The 16,482-nt window shown below is 40.1% G+C and overlaps 4 protein-coding genes across 4 annotated transcripts; 1 reads left to right on the top strand and 3 right to left on the bottom strand.

The window, feature by feature from the left end:
* Nucleotides 1–742: 742 nt before the first annotated feature.
* On the bottom strand, nt 743–5,004 carry LOC135936452 (uncharacterized). Its single transcript, XM_065479261.1, has 19 exons — nt 4,965–5,004; nt 4,852–4,916; nt 4,703–4,802; nt 3,440–3,696; nt 3,327–3,389; nt 3,234–3,273; nt 3,116–3,183; nt 2,966–3,065; nt 2,653–2,915; nt 2,525–2,597; nt 2,409–2,467; nt 2,315–2,350; nt 2,191–2,258; nt 1,947–2,140; nt 1,687–1,786; nt 1,530–1,620; nt 1,416–1,483; nt 1,262–1,361; nt 743–1,214 (listed from the first exon to the last, which is right to left on the bottom strand). The coding sequence occupies exons 3-16, from the start codon at nt 4,779–4,781 to the stop codon at nt 1,608–1,610; spliced, it is 1,413 nt and encodes a 470-aa protein (XP_065335333.1). The 5' UTR covers nt 4,782–4,802; nt 4,852–4,916; nt 4,965–5,004; the 3' UTR covers nt 743–1,214; nt 1,262–1,361; nt 1,416–1,483; nt 1,530–1,607.
* A 46-nt stretch (nt 5,005–5,050) lies between these two features.
* On the bottom strand, nt 5,051–6,245 carry LOC135935998 (uncharacterized). Its single transcript, XM_065478661.1, has 8 exons — nt 6,173–6,245; nt 5,955–6,118; nt 5,872–5,899; nt 5,794–5,814; nt 5,640–5,740; nt 5,455–5,575; nt 5,170–5,402; nt 5,051–5,116 (listed from the first exon to the last, which is right to left on the bottom strand). The coding sequence occupies exons 1-8, from the start codon at nt 6,237–6,239 to the stop codon at nt 5,051–5,053; spliced, it is 801 nt and encodes a 266-aa protein (XP_065334733.1). The 5' UTR covers nt 6,240–6,245.
* A 4,672-nt stretch (nt 6,246–10,917) lies between these two features.
* On the top strand, nt 10,918–13,446 carry LOC135937289 (protein yellow-like). Its single transcript, XM_065480435.1, has 4 exons — nt 10,918–11,249; nt 11,351–11,926; nt 12,409–12,556; nt 12,825–13,446. Exons 1-4 carry the CDS (start codon nt 10,926–10,928, stop codon nt 13,343–13,345), a joined length of 1,569 nt encoding a protein of 522 aa, XP_065336507.1. The 5' UTR covers nt 10,918–10,925; the 3' UTR covers nt 13,346–13,446.
* A 216-nt stretch (nt 13,447–13,662) lies between these two features.
* LOC135935913 (protein yellow-like) lies at nt 13,663–15,661 on the bottom strand. The gene is made up of 5 exons (XM_065478542.1): nt 15,613–15,661; nt 15,002–15,329; nt 14,311–14,886; nt 14,052–14,172; nt 13,663–13,853 (listed from the first exon to the last, which is right to left on the bottom strand). The coding sequence occupies exons 2-5, from the start codon at nt 15,320–15,322 to the stop codon at nt 13,828–13,830; spliced, it is 1,044 nt and encodes a 347-aa protein (XP_065334614.1). The 5' UTR covers nt 15,323–15,329; nt 15,613–15,661; the 3' UTR covers nt 13,663–13,827.
* Nucleotides 15,662–16,482: the final 821 nt, after the last annotated feature.

The following is a 16,482-nucleotide window of genomic DNA, read 5'->3' as shown; positions in this document are numbered from 1 at the left end:
CTCCGGCATTTCAACTGTAAATTTCATATCGTAGAGATCGTCAAGGAACCGTTCCTCAGCTTCAAAAAATTCAAAATCCTTCTGGTTTATCTCTTTTCGATTCAAGAGGCTTATTTGTAACAGTTAATAAATTGTCGCAAGTGCAAAAGGATCCTGTTTTGTATTTTTCTTAATCTACCAAATACTCTGAATGTTTTAAGGCATGGAAATAAAGTAAAGAGTGCATCTCAACACACATTTTTTCCTCCCTCATCATAGGCCGTCAAGAATATTTAAATTTAATTTTAAAGTTATAAAATAACTGTCATTTAAAGCGAAAATGGCCTTCCTACTTCACCAAAGAAATTCATATAGTTTTCTCGTTGTGTTTTCCAAATTTGATCTATCAAGCACCCCGATTCGGATTTGTGTTCTCGCCTTAAAGATTGACCACACTCATGTGCCAACCTCATTTTCCAGACTGACCACTGTTTTGCCGCGACTCTTCTCGCGTCAATGCAGACGCAGACCAGTTTAGAGGCCTACCTTAGCAAACGCACGACTCTTTCCGCAGTTCAAACAAGTACACAATGAAAATGATTAAAAAAATTGGTCTAATTCAGCAATTATTTAAATTTAGTCATCTCGATTCGGAAGGTTCTAAAACGTCATATTAGGAATCTGCCGATAAGAAATTTTCATATTTAACTAGCTTAAAAAAACTCGGAAAACAAAGAAAAATATTTTTTTTTTAAATCAATTTTTAATTATTTACTTTGCTTTTTACAATTCGGAACAATAATGCAGTCAGATAAAAACAATTACAGAATATGTCACAAACCAGGCTACATGTTTTGGAATTTCTAGGCCAAAATAAATGTAATGTTGAAAAATTAATTCCCAATTCTAATAATCGTAAAGCTTTAAGAACTCATCCCACTCGGCTTCCATTCTTGTCAAGCACTCGTACACCACGTAATCTGGTAAGCGGCAAAAGACTAGGGTTTGGTACATGAGCTGCTCGGTGGCGGGGACGGCGTGCAGATTTGGCGTCGCACCCGGCAGCGAGACCAGCATCACGAAGTCCTCTTTGGTCGTCGCGTTCACGGCGACAGGGATCGGAATATTTGCCTTTGGTCCGAAGGGGATGAAGTCGCTGCTGCACCACATAAATTTATCGTTCAGCTTGTCGTAGAATCCTTGGTCCCAGATTATAGTCAGCGTCGGAGCCACGCCTTTGATTTAATGTTAGCAATGGGTTTTATTTCTTTGAATTTCTCACTTCTGATATAATTGTAGATCACTTCAAACTCCTGTTTGGTTTCCGCGTAAGGCAGCGAGCCATTCCTTTCCAAACACGCGGTGAAAGATGACGAGTTGAACTAGAGTAAATAATATGAAAAATTTAAATGAAAAATTTGTGCAAAATATAGAACCATTGTTTTGTTGAACGGTGTCAGGGTAAGAAAAGATCTTGATTCATTCAGCGGAAGAAAGCCATCCACTTTTAAAAGAAAATTAAAAAAGAAAAATAAAAGAGAAAACCGTACGTGGAATGCAAGAAGTATCATATTTCAAAATATTGGCAAACGTCATGCACGGTGAGTTAGGATCGTTTTCCGCGGGAATCACACTGACTCGCTAAGATATCGGTGGAAAAAACAAATTTTAAGGTCCTGTAAGCAAATATAGGGTAAAGAGAAATACTTCAAAGTTAAAACTGTAGATTTTCCAGTAGCTGCGTCCAACGTTTTGGTCTGAAGGAGACACACCAGGAAGTCAAACGCAAACGTTTCCTCATTCGTTACTTTAAAAAGAATGATTAAAAGTTCGCAGAGCAACAGCAGATGGCACCCCCGTTCATTTACAATTTCTGACTTTTCGTGATAATTTTGTTAAATCACGAAATTTTAAATGGTGCAATCCGCTACCGTTTTTCCCATTGACTTCAGCAAGACTATACATACTATTGATTTCTCTGCATTCGTAGAGTTTGTTCATCATTTCAGTAGCAAAATCAAAGTGGACCGAGTATTGGCCGTCCCTTGATTCATCACCAAACGCATCGTCTAAGATTCTGTTCTTCTCACCGTTAAGATGTTTGGAAAACCTGTTCCACTTTATTCGGTTGGTGTCCATTTTTTTCTCCAATTCAGCGTTACTTTAGAAAAAAATGGATTTCTCATTTAAAACTGCTTGATTTATATTTACATGGGATGCATCATTCTTGACAACAATTTCAGGTAAACGTGCAAGTTGATTTTGGTTGAGTTGTACACCTGGGTTTTAATTATTAAATTATTAATTAATCTCAATAACTTTTCCTCGACTTAACCAGTCCTATGTGCTCTGCTAGGCATTGAATCATTTTCTGAAAGACGGATTAAACAATTACATACATAGAATTTTCATTTATTTTTTGGTTTCACTTTAGCTGCGTAACTGGTTCTGCTCAAATCGCCAGTGTTCCACATTTTCACAGCATCGCCTTTTATAGTTAACATAAAAAGAATTTGAACAGCAAAGAAAGAAAATAAAGAAATACTTTCTTTAACTCTGAAATTTCTCCTGCAAGAGTGATAGTGCATCTGCGATTTGAATCCAACTCCCATGGGCGCCTTTTATGCAAAAAAGTTAATTAAACCCTAATCCCATTATTCTGACAAAACAAACCTCGCAGATGATCTGTTTCTTTTCCGAGCAGTCGGCCAACGCCAGACTAGGCTCAACTGGATCCCCAAAATCGATGTAGACGCACGAGTTGTTCGCAAATCTCGGATCATGGCCCTTTTTCCACGTCAGGTCATTTTTCAGGTAGTCGTTCAGGTAGCTGGTGCACCATCGCAATTGTCCGCGACAAGAATCGATGTCCCGCCCCGCCGTCCAGGCTTCTGTTCGGAATGGCAGATACCCTTTCTCATTCGAATTGCTATTTTCTATTATTTTCTCTATTAATTGCTGAAAATTACTTGTATAAAAGCTCAACTGTAAGGATTGCCCAAGCAGTATTGCTTGGCTGAATTGTGGACTGAGAGGAGGTCCATTCCAAGGGAGCAGCACCGTTTGTAAGCCTCGTCCCAAGTGCCCTGATTTAAGAATTTTGTAAATCCAATAGTTAATATTGTAAATTCATTACATATTCATCATGCAACTCAAGGATGCTGTTGTCGCAACATGAATGCCAATTGCCGAAACGCCAGGGTGCTTTCAATTGAATTTAAAGTTTCGTTTGAATGTTTTAATTCCTAACTCACCAAGCAAGACTCGAAAGGGTCGCTTTAGGAAAAAATCATGCTGCAAAAAATCTCAATAATTTTGTCAAAAGTTCCTAGGATTCGCAATCGTACTTCCATTACGCAATCGGGTAGCCCTGTGCACTCTGGAAGGTCGCAGTTGCTTATTGTGTCCTCCTTGAACCAGATAAATTTGAGATACAAAAAAAGTTTTAAACATTTTTAACCCTGATTTCGAAGGTCTTTTCCGTTTCTTCGCAGCCCAACAGCAGTTTGGATGCGCAGGCGGTGGTCTTAAATACTATAGCAGGGTCAATCTCAATGTTGACTTTTTCTCGAAACGAAACGGCCACGCAAGACCCTCCTTTCCTGATTCCATGTATACTATTTAGGGACGTTGCTGATAAGTTGTGGAGGAAGTTTTCGAAGTGAAGAGGACATCCATTTCGATTCATTGCCGACCAGTAAACCAAATTCTGCACGGCTGCAAAAAAGTGGTTTTTAGACTGGGCCAATCGATCACTGGATCTTCGAATCAGGTTTTTCCCACTCAACGTGCCAAAAATCGGCGGAAACGTAAAACTTTGGAGGTATTTAGGGTCTGGACCGATCACAAACCGTTACACAGAACGCCGACGACCCATCGGGTGCTCTCTCCGTCTCTGATTGGCCTAATCGAGACAGCAGCGACAGTAAACCAAAGCTACAGCTGTTTCACTCGCTTCTCTCATTGGTCGCCGACGTTCTTGTGGCGCTAGTGACGGAAAATATCCGCCTAATTAACGATTTCTACGTTTTCACTGATTTTCGTTTTAAAAACGAAAATTGACCATCTGTCCATGCACTCTCCATATTTTTGTTCTCTTGAAAGCCTGTTTGTGGTGGACGTGAGTCCGGATGTGCATGCGGTGTGCGCGCATGACGGAATTGAAGAGTAACTAGAACTTGAGCACTTCCATAAGAACTGCTCTCGCTAAATTATTTCATTAAAAGAAAACAATCTTTCAACAGGTTTTTTCATTTCTCTTCCAATTCAATGGGGCAACCTGCCCTTTCCAAAAGAATCCTAACCGCCCTTCAATCTTCTGGCAAACAGTAAATAAGTCAATTTACCATGCAATAACTTTCTGCAGTCTTTTTGCAAATTTTGAAACTTAAAATGTGCTGTGCTTGGGCTCTCCTGAGTGTAGTTTTGCTCTGCTTAGACAGGAAGTCTGTTTGAAACCATTTTGTGGTGGACGTGACTTTATATGAAGTGTGCATGTGCCTGGTGTGCGCACATAAAGGCAACGAAGTGGAACAAGCACTTCCGTGAAAACTGCTCTTGCAACATTATTTCAGCAAAAGCACAAGCTGACAGGAAACAGTCTGTCTGGTCGCTGGCGTTGAAAGTCACTTTGAACAGAGCGAAAACCCAACATGGTTGTGGCGAAAAGGATGGGGGCTACGTCCAAAAACCATATTTGGGAACGATTTGTAAAGATATTTACAGTTATTCGCTTTCTTGAAATGGTCCCAAAGATCGTTCGTCACAGCTAAAGGTTTGAGGCCCAGACTGCAGCATGTCATCCAATTCTCCTTCCAGTTCACCTTCGAGAATATATTTTTAATTTGTTTGGGAAACTTTTATGAAAAATACCAATTTCTCTCCAAGGAAATAAAAGCCAAATTTGGTTTGCTCCCACGTGCCACGGATGTTATGTTCTGTTTTAAAATTCTTAAATGTTTCTAAATGGAAAATTCAAAAGGAACCTTTTCCAAGGTAGGTTTTCCCGCCAATTACTTCAAATAAGGACTCCTGCCAAAATTTCATTGTTTCCTTAATTATTCACATCTCATTAATTTCCATTTACATCTTTCTGGCACTCATTCTTTGGCGGTAAAATGGGCCTCGAGCACGCTGACTAAATCCAAGAATGCAAATATATTTATTAAAGAAGCTAACGACTTGAATCACCTCGCACGAAAAAATAGATTTAAAGGAGCAATCCATCGGTTCGAATTTTTTCCCCGTGGTTCTAAAAATAATGCAGTAGGGCCGAGTAAAGTTGCTTAAATTCAACGTGTAGTTAAGTCGAGTTTCCACGTTGTTTGGACACCAGGTGACGCTGGAGCATGAATTCGTGGCTTTGTTCAGCGGATCGCTTTTCGAACACGGCGCTGCACTCGTCCACAAAAACTCTCTGTCCTCTGAAACAAAAGGTTATATTTTAAAATTATTAATTTAGACCGGAGTAATTACCATATCCAACTATTTCTCCCCTCCAGTAAAAATAAAAATCATCGATTTCGTCGGCCGTGTCGAGCGCCAGCAGGTGCAGTTTCCGGTACAAACACGCCTCCACTGCTCTGTCGTACTCAACCTATTTGAAGGGAAAATATCGAGTTAATTCTAAGTTTCGGAATATAATATACTGTACTGTTTACTTTGTAAAAGCTTTCAAAATGAAATTTCAACTGTTTTCTGCCCCTTTGATAGAATGATCCGTGCTGCCTGTCTCGATCGTCAAATATTTCGGTTATGAAATCTTTGACGCAAATTAATTGAATTTTTTTTCTTTTGACCCAAGATATTATTTACCACGTGTTCCTATGATGAAATCTTTGAATAAGGTATACAAATTTAAATATGTAAAATAAAAGAAAAATGATGGTTAACCTTCACTTTGTGCCGTGTCGTGCACTTTCTGATTTATTAAAAAAACATTATAAAAATAATTGCAGTTAAATTACGAACCAAACCTTTTTTATTCGATTGTAGTTTCTGCAAAATTGATAAATCGGACTCTCGGTTTTCGGACTGGTGGTCGTTGACTTGACTGTTGTTCTAGTTGTTGATTTCCTGATCCTTTTTTTCGGGGTTGTGGTGGTTGATTTCTTCCTGCGAGTGGTTGCACCCCAAACCTCTAAAGAAAATATAACGTAAGTCCAGTCCTGCATATTACACATTCTAAACAAACCTGCAACGATTACAAGGAGGGAGAGCAGAAGCAGGACTCGAAAAAGGAGCCTTTTCACCACAACCATGTTGCGTTTTCACTCTGTTAAAAGTGATGTTCAACACCAGCGACCAGACAGACTGTTTCCTGTCAGCTTGTGCTTTTGCTGAAATAATGTTGCAAGAGCAGTTTTCACGGAAGTGCTTGTCCGGCTTCGTTGCCTTGATGCGCGCACACCAGGCACATGCAGACTCACGTAAAGTCACGTCCACCACAAAATGGTTTCAAACAGACTTCCTATCTAAATAGAGCAAAACTATACTCAAGAGAGCTCAAGCACAGCACATTTTAAGTTTCAAAATTTGCAAAAAGACTGCAGAAAGTTATTGTATAATAAATTGACTTTACTGTTGCCCAGAAGGTTGAAGGCCGGTCAGGATTCTTTCAGAAAGGGCAGGTTGCCCCATTGACTTGGAAGAGAAATGAAAAAACCTGACAGATTGTTTTCTTTTGCTGAAATAATTTGGCGAGAGCAGTTCTTATGGAAGTGCTCTAGTTCTATAGTTACGCTTCAATTCCGTCATGCGCGCACACCGCATGCACATCCGGACTCACGTCCACCACAAACAGGCTTTCTGTTAAAAGAGAGCAAAAACATGGAGAACGCAAAAGCACCGCGCGATTGTAGATTTTAAATTTTGCATAGCGATGAAAATGTTTTCACAATAATTTAATAACCAAACTTTGCATTATCATGAGCAGACAGTCATCGTGATTTAATCACTAATATAGTTATTTCCTCTTATACAGAAATGATGAGTTTCAGCCTCCCTGTGAGATGGAGAAGCGATCTGGACGTACTGCGCATGCTTAAGATGCGCAAACGTTTACTGCGCAGCTTAAAAATGGTCGAATATTCAAACAATTATAAAATTCGACGCCATATTGACTACTGACCGGTCACAACTAATGCAGATCATAACCTGCTGGACTCCAGTACGAAAAATAAAATTTAAATTGCGAATATACGCAACCTGTTTCTCTTTGAAGTCCTGCCGGTCACCTATATATGTATTTACTTTTTTATTAGGTATATTTTTCAATAAGAATTCAAGTGGATGATTGCAAAATTTATCGATATATTTCTGCTTAGATTTCTAAAGAAATTGGATGCAATCAAAAAGAATTTAGACATGGAAATTCAAATAGAATGTTTCAAATGCGAAACATTCGCATTGTCCATCGCTTCTTTGCTAGGATTTAAAACCAAGTTCGTCGCTCTTTCTCATTTATCAATTCCTCCTGGCTGGGCTGTCTCTCTGGAGCAGAGTCCGCCTGTGCCAGGTTAGCCCTCGGAAGGCTGCCAATTTTCGGCAGAGGGGCAACATTGATGTAGTTTGTTTCCGCGTGCATGGCTGGTAGAGGTGCAGGGCGCATTTCCACGTACACGTTGTTGTTCCTTTTGCCTGGTAAAATGGGGCGCATTGGAAGGTAGTGAACGTCGTTCGTTTCGGCGGGTTGCAATGCAAGGTTGGCGCCGTCGTCGTCATTTGCGGGTACGTCTGGGATTTCTTGGTACACGTCTGACGATTCGGTGCTGGCGAACGATATTTCCTCTTCCTGGTTCCGGTTCGCAATCGAGGTGTACTTCTTCGGTTTGAGAAAGAGCCAAATAATGATGGAACCCAACAAGAGCACGATGCAGATCAAAAGCCAATGGAGGTCGTCGAATTGGAAGCTCCTTTCCTGCTGCTTCTCGGTCGGGGTAGCGATTTTGGTACACGTTGGTACAGGGCTCTCCATTTCTTCGCTTTTTATACACGTTCTCAATCCCTACAAACGAGTTTAGTTGTATTATTCTGCTTTTCAAATTCGGAACAACCTTGTCGTTAATCGCGGTGATAACGTAAAACCGTTTATTTTGGCGGTTTTTTTTTGTGTTGGCCAATCAAAAGATTCCACGAAAACGCCGGCGACCAATCATTAATACTGTGGCGCTGCCGTCTCGATCTTTTAGGCGAACGCATCGTCATAATCAGCCAATCAGGGAGCCGCTCATCCTTCCTCTGATTGGTCAGTTGCATTCTTGTGGCACTTTTGGATTGGTTTACTCAAAAACGACCAAAGTAACGGTTTTTTACGTTTCCGTCGGATTTCAGAGATTTTTTCGCTTACTATATGAAATCGATTTTGGTTGATTGGCAGACAAATATTCTTGTTTTACATTAAAAAATGAACAAAATACACGCGTGATAAAATAAATCAATATATGAAATTACGAAAGTTTTTCTGCATGCCTTAATTTAGGGCTGATGGCTATTAGAAAGGCGAAAGTTTTAAAATCATATCTCGTATATTATGCAATACTTTACCTTAAAAATGAAATGTTACAGTTGCAGGAAATTCCGGAAAAAAATCGGAATCGCAGCGGTCGACAAAAACGTCCGGCCCTGCTCAATGCTGAGCAACAATTGAAAAGAGGGGAAACGGGGATGAGATTGCGTAAACTCTACCTGGGAGGGATCAGTCCATTGTATTTTTTATTCAAAGAGAGAAATCTCTGCTATTTCAAGAAGACAAAATTCCTTAAATCCTATTTGACAGCTGCAACTTCTTCTGTTCAAAAATTTTATTCGGTTTTCTCTTTCTCTACCCGATTAAATAATATTTTTCTAACAAAAAATTGTAAATTAAAACAATAATTACAAAACTATATTGATTAAAAATCCTCCTTTGTTTGCCAAGCACCGAACTTAACATATTATCTGAAAGCACTTGATCTTGGTCTCAATAATTTGCAAGGCAATTAATTATTAATTTCCTTTGAACTTAAAATTGGCCCATTAGACACCTCAGGCTCTCGGTAGCCTGGCACATCAAACGACCCCTGCAAAGGGAAACCACCGTCCCAGGTCGACTTGTAAAAAGGACGCAAGGGCGCCCTGCTCCGGCTCCGGCTCTCTCACTTTGGCGATAAAAACCCATGTATAGTGTTCATCGGTTTGTTTCCTTTCCAGTTCACAGCATTCATTTCACTCGCATGTTTCTGCGGCTGAGGTTAAATTATTTCCTTTCAGCGGCACTTTATCAACGCTCGAATATCCTGGTGCTCTGCATTATTTTAGGAAAGCGGTGGGAAAAAGGACACATGGTGGTGAAGCGGTCAAGTTCTTACTCTCTGATTTAGTCCCGACTGGAAACAGTATTTGTAGCGCCATCTTCCGGTTGCGACCTTAAAACTCATCACTAGGGCAACTCATTGTCAGTTCAGAGCTCGTTATCTTCTGCTATGATGGGGAGCGCGCGCATTCACTTTACTCTGATATATTTTTTCTGGTTAATAGGAAATTCAGAATAGTTAAGAGAAAAAGCGTGTTGCACTTTTCAAATTTGAGAGCTAATCAAGTAGAATAGAAAGAAAGCATACCACGATTCTGATTTGTGTTCACGCCTTGGAGATTGACCGCACTCTTCCGCCGCTTATTTTTTCCTTTTTGACGAGTGAAAAATGGACTTCCCACTGTTTGAATTGTCGGAAATACAAAAAACCACCTATATGGTCTCTTTATCACTGCTAGAAATCCCCCTTACTTGGCATAATTACGTGTTTGCGGAGGACATGGAAATGGAAAACCACACAACACTCTTATCAAAAACGCGAGCAGAGGCGAGTGTGCGGATGCGGAGCGGCAATCACCGATCTGACGAGCGCAAAAGAAGTGCCGCACAGCCGCCTGCGGCGCCCTTTCACCGGGGTAAGTTATGTTTGCCTTAACTTATTGTCGACACAGGCTACTTTTTTATCTTTAAAATATATAGTTTTTTGCATTATTTATTTAATTTTTTGTATAATAAATTATCTACTGTATCAAAAAACATTTTTGCTTGAAATTAATTACGATCAAGGGGAAAATAAAGCCGTAAAATACATTTTTTGGCAATTTCCATTCTTTTTGAGCCTCAAGAGAAAGTCAGGGACGACGCACGTTCTCTGGCAAACCTCCTTCGGTCGACGCATGGAAAAAGTCTCTTTTAAATTTTCCTCTAATTCCTGTCGATTTATTTTTAAATTGTTATTAATAACAAATAAAAAGATTTTAACTGCTTGCAGCTTTGCTCAAATTCTTATCAAGAAAAGGCAGCGAGTGTACGTCTATTACCACTTCCGTCTTCCGTGCAGCCTGTTGTTTTTAATTCTGATTTAATTAATAAAAAAACAGCATTAAAATAAATTGAAAAAGCAATGAATTCTAGGATCAATGCTATGCTCGTTACTTACAAATTCTCTCGCGACTGTCGCATCCACGCGAACGAAAAGAGCGATAAGAATTTCGAGCAAGAAATCAAGCCTTCCTCCGCCAAAGGAAACAGTTTTTTGCCCCGCTTTTAATGCTTTCCCTCACCCATTTAATTTAAATATTGCTATTTAGTAATTATGATCCTGGAAATTGAGTTCAGCTGCTTTACTTTTGGCATGTGCACGTTGTGTTTGCTTCATGTTTCCGTCGAGAAAAGATAATTTTACCCGTGGGATTTATTTCGTTTTTAAATTTACTTCAATTTCTCTCAAATTTTCATATTGGTGCGATTTTAAAATTGTTTGAGTTTTTACAGATGGCTGCAGATTATTTCTAGCTTTGTTTGCATGGCTTAAAATTGCACATTTGATGGGCTCGTTCGTCGTTCCTTTCAAAAATTTCCCGTTATAATAACGTACGGTTTTATTTTTTGATTTCGTGCCTTTTGTGAACAGTTGGAATAAGAAGCTGGAAGAATGTCTCCGTTCTTTTGCGCCATTTTCTTGCTCGACCTCTCATCGCTGGCCATATGCACCGGAGCCGATAACTTCAGTCAAATCTTCGAGTGGAATGAATTGGATTACGTGTGGCCCTCCGAGGCAAACAGGACAGAAGTCTTGCAAAATAGAACTTTCATACCAGACAATGTTGAACCTCGATACATGGCTGTCTACGGAACAAGGATCTTCCTCAGCCTATTTAAATATAATAACATTCCTGTCACTCTGGTTGTCTTGCCGACGAGCAGCGCGTCCTCTGCAGCCCCGAAGCTCACTCCATTCCCTTCGTGGGACATGAATGTAAGTTGCAAAAATACAATGCCAGGTCACCAATTTAAATTTTAGTTGCAAAAAGCAACAATGCGCTCGTCTGCGTCAAAAATCATTTCCTCTGTTTGCAGGGGAATGGAGACTGCAACAAAATTGAAGTTGCAAAAGGGCTGCAAGTGGATTCCGTTGGAAGACTGTGGGTGTTGGACAGTGGTAGCGACAAATGCAATGACAAAATATGGACCATCGATTTAATCAACAACGATCAAACCAAACTAATTCATCGATTTTCTTTTCGCTATTTTATGCACGACTTGGTGCTGGATGAAACGCCACACGGAACCTTCGCCTACATCTTGCATAAGCGTGATGTCAACATTGTCGTGTTTAGTCTGGAAAGAAACCAGTCTTGGACAGTGGACACGCCAGGAATCGTGTTTTATTCCATTGCACTGTCCCCTAAGGAGGAACCAAGACATCTTTACCTTGGCGATTGGCGCTCGAAAGAGCTGTATTCAATTCGTTCCACTGCCACACTCCGCAACGGAACTAGAACTGCTAATCCGGAACTAATCGGAAAATGGACTGCACTGCCATGCAGAATTCTGGTGGACAACAACGGGAATATGTTAGCTGCCTTTTTTAGGGCGAATTACGTACACTACTGGAACACATCCCAGCCATTTGAGGAGCAGCCTTTTTATGAGGTAGAGAGGTCACCATTTTAAAATAACGTTTCAGTACAGAATACACAATTTTGATCTAGTTTGGCGAAAGTCAAGTTCAGTAATTCAAAATTATGATTTTTGAAATCTGGATATTAAATATCTCCTAATGAATCAGCCAATTACATTCAAATATTAGTTTGGATTAATTTGTACTAAAACGGGTTCGTTAGTCAGAGACGGAAATTATTCTACATACATATTTTCTTGTGCTTTTATAGTCGCAGGAAGTTAAAATTTAATAAAAAAAATCGTGCAGTGTTTTGTGGCAGGAAAAATAAACTATCGTTGGTCTCAACTTTAATTTAATCTAAAACTTGTCCTAGCTCACATACGCGAAATGATTTATTTTTTAACAGGATCAAAATCTAACTGTTGCATTTCAATAATATATTTTTCATTCAACTACCAATCACTTTTCGTAGTTTTCACTATCGTTGAGCCGGTGCAATTGCTTATTATAGGACACTGGTCTGGAATCCTCTTGCCCCTTTACTTTTGCCCTGGACCAAAATGGAACCCTTTGGATGATTTCGTTAAACTACAAAGGAAAGCCAAGATACAGGCTTTTGAAGGCTGCAGTCGGAGCCAAATCTCTCAAAGCCTCGCCAGGTGAGTTTCATCTGAACAGAGACAACTTTTTAATGCAAAAAATAATGAAAAAAGGTTTCCAGTGCTTTTGAGATTATTTAAATAATTAATAATTTCAAAATTCCATTCAATGCATTGCAGAAACCGTTAGAGAACCAATTTTCAATATACTTTCGACTAAATTTTTTGATTGTGATGACAGACATATTCTCATGCTAGAAAAAAACGACATTATCATTCCGATCTTCCAAAAACCCAATTAAATGCCTTCTGTTTACCGCTATTACAGAACTATCCGTCATTCTGATCTGCTCCATCGTGTTCTGCGTAATCCTGCCGAGTCTGGTCATTCTTTGGCTCATCCTGAGACACAGGAGGAACAATAATTCCCTTCCATCAAACACCAACGAGACCCAGGAAATGTCCGTCTTTCCCAACGAGCCACCCGAGTACCACGAAGTCCAATATGGAGATTCGGGAGGCGCCGCCGAGTACGAAAACGTCGGCGCCGAGGAAGGACTGTACGATGAAGTCAAATACGACCAGGTTGGTGCCACGCCCCCTTCTCCTGGTCTCTACGAGCAGCCGATATGTCTCAGCCCGCGATCGGCGAGAAGAGTGAAAGCGATGCCTGAGAGGCCGCGGACTTTCGAGAATTTTGGAGAGGCGCCTCTTGCTCCAGTCGAAAACGACGACGTCGGCCCTCCTGAACCGGAACCTCTCTACGATGAAGTTGCACCGGATTACTCCACACCACGTTTCGATGACACTTCTTCTGAATCGGCGCAGTACCTGAAAATCCTGCCATGAGCACCAACTGATGGCATTTTTATAAGATAAGATATAATATCCTCTTCAACATGTGTTTTGTAATTATTTTAGGGGAAAAACTTGTTTTAAATATAATTATTTGATGTGCTAAGCCATCCGTGATTTCCTCTCCATTCCCCTATGAGCCGGACGGAGGGTAGTTTCGACCTTAAAAATTCCAAAATGTGCAACAATTTTTTTTTCTTTTTTGGCGTTTTAATAGAGCTGCTAAAAGAGTTGATCGACTTAAAATTCGCACTCAGAGTATTAAAAAACTAATGCTGTTCAGGTTTTTGGTGTAAAGAAAAACTCGCAAATAACTTCCCAGTAAACATTTAATATCCCAACTAAAATCACTACTCGAGGCTACAATCGTTCTTTGCATGAGGTCGGGTGGGCAGGGATGGTCGAAGGTGCCGTGGACGCATAGCCAGGGTGGGTCGCAGTTTTCCATCCAACCTTGCAAAGGGACTCTCCAGACCTTAGGCAGTATTACTCTTGGGCCATTCTAAAATTAAAGAACATTGATTAATACAAATAACGTGATATTTTTTTAAATCGAGGGTTCTATTATTGACTAATTTTCGAGAAAATTTCAGGGTGAGCAAGATAACTCTTTAACTAATTCAAGCGGCAATTCAATAAGGGAGAAAGAAGGAGTATTTAAGTAACGAATTTCCGAATTACTAGCGCCAAGGAAATTTACCTGGCGAGGCCTTTAAAATCCTGAATCTTGGCGTTTTTGTGTTATCAAACACTGTCATCCAAAGAGTTCCAATTTGGTCCAAGGTAAAAGTAAACGGCCAAATATAATCCAGATCAGCGACCTAAAACAAAGCAATGAACCAACTTAGCAATCGAAATTCATTGAAATTAAGCGGAATTATTTAAAACAGTGAGATGCAGGGCAGATAATTATATTCTGATCACAAATAAGAAATTATTTAAATTGATTTATTTCGTACCTCATAAAAACGTTGCTCCTTAAAAGGCTGGGATGTGTTCCAAGATGAAGCGTAATCCTCCGACAAAATGGCGGCATGCAAGGTCCCGTGGTTGTCCACCAGCATTCTATATGGTGTTCCTTTCCACTTTCCGATTAGTTCCGGTTCTGCTGTTCGAGTTCCGTTGCGGAGTGCGGCGACACTAATTGAAAACAATTCATCCTTGTACAGCTCTTCGAGGTAGAGCTGTCTCCGTTCCTCCTTAGGGGACATGGCGATGGACACAACCTCGACTCCTGGCGTGTCCACGATCCAAGATTCATTCCTCTCCAAATTAAACACGACGATGTGTGGTTCACTCCACCGCGCGATGTAGGCGAAGGTTCCGTTGGGTGTTTCGTCGATCACCAAGTCGTGCATCTGGTCAGTGAAGGAAAATCGATGAATCAGTTCGGTTTCGTTGTTGTTTAAGTTGAAAATCCATAGTTTGGCACTGCAATTGGAAGCAGAGAGTCCCTGATCGAGCACCCACAACCTGCCAACGGAGTCCACTTGCAGCCCTTCTGCCCGGTTGATCTTTTCGCAGTTTCCCGATTCCTGCAAAACGATATATCGAGTTGTTGGCTTTTCCGAAAATAATCATGAATTGCGCAAATGGCAGATATTCCCCTTTACTTTGTACTCTGAAATATAATTTTTATTTGCTACTTACATTCAGATGCAAGTCCAACGAAGGGAAAGGGGTGAGCTTCGGAGGTGCGGAGGAGGCGCTGCTCGTCGGCAGAGACACCAGAGTCGCCGGAATGCTAATCGATTCCTTAAGGCTGAGGAAGATTCTTGAACCGTGGACAGCAATGTAACGAGGATAAATTTTCGCCGGGTCGTAAGTTCCGTCCTCTAAGGCCTTTGCCCTGCTCGCCTCTGACGGCCACTCGAAGTCCAATTCTTTCCATTCGAAGACTTGGGTGAAGTTGGTGGCGGCGGCCAGCGATGAAAGGCCCAGCAAGAATATGGCGACGGAAAATGGAGTCATGTTTAAACTGTAGACAAAAGGAACGAAACCCTTATAAAATATGCAGCCGCGATATAGAAATAATGTAGAGCAAACAAAATTTTAAAAGGGGAAACATGCATAAAACGCGATGAATACACTCACAAATAATAAAAAAAATACTAAATTTAAAATTTTCAAATAGAACTGTGATTTGGTTGTCTCAGGTTAATGATTTTATAAAAATTTCCACCGCAGATGAACAGTCATGTGACAATTGGTTGCAACAATTGTCACGGAGCTAAATAGAACAAGAAAAAGTGATTTCTTACCAGAAGAGATGGTCCGCTGCTGTTTTAGACTGATCGCATTATTCACGAGCGCCTTTTTATATCAGACAAGATCCGCAAAGGAAAGGGCAAACGATTTTGTTTCAAGGGCAACGAGTAAACTGCGAAGATAATAGATGCTCGGTTGCTGTTGCCAAGCAGCTACATGGCCTAATTCGGGGTTTTGGATAATTTCTATGCTGATATGGGAGCGAGGTCAATGATTATGTGAGTTTTAAACTCATAGACTGTCCAATAATAGTATTGATTATTTTTATGAATTTACTCTATATAATTGTAATTATTAAAATAATTGAGTTACGTGCCGCAAGAAATTTATAAGCATCGCACAATAAGAGGTCAAAAAGGCTACTTTGTCACTTTGATCTTGACCTCTCTCCATCTCTATCTGCGATAAACAATTATACAAGAGAGAAAAAATTGAACCCAAAAATAAAAATGTGGAGAGCGAGTGTATGTAGTAAATTAATTAAAAAAAGGACTAATTTGATTTTAACTGGTTAAAATAACAACGCGAAAAATAATCCATTAAATAACTCTGATGAACCCCCTGACTGCCACACATTATCTTGCTCACGTGTTTTTTTTTTAAATTTTACGTCGCTGAGTGAGGGAAAATGGCAAAGGTCACGGTCACGAGAGAGAGTGAAAGATATATTGATAAGAATCCACTACACACGCTCCAAAACCAAATTTAAAGAAAACTTTTTAATCAAATTTAAAAATCCTGATAGTGAATAGTCTAAAATAGCAGTGAGCTATCACTTCTGGGGATTTTTACGTTTTTTTCTCAGTTCTGTGTCGCAGGGGAATAAGAGTCTCGTTCGCGCTGGCAGCCGGCGTCTTTTAAAA

The sequence above is a fragment of the Cloeon dipterum genome, chromosome 2 (assembly GCF_949628265.1).
Source record: "Cloeon dipterum chromosome 2, ieCloDipt1.1, whole genome shotgun sequence".
Classification (NCBI taxonomy): domain Eukaryota; kingdom Metazoa; phylum Arthropoda; class Insecta; order Ephemeroptera; family Baetidae; genus Cloeon; species Cloeon dipterum.
Note: the sequence above shows the minus strand (reverse complement) of the source record. Positions and strands in the feature narration are given on the sequence as shown.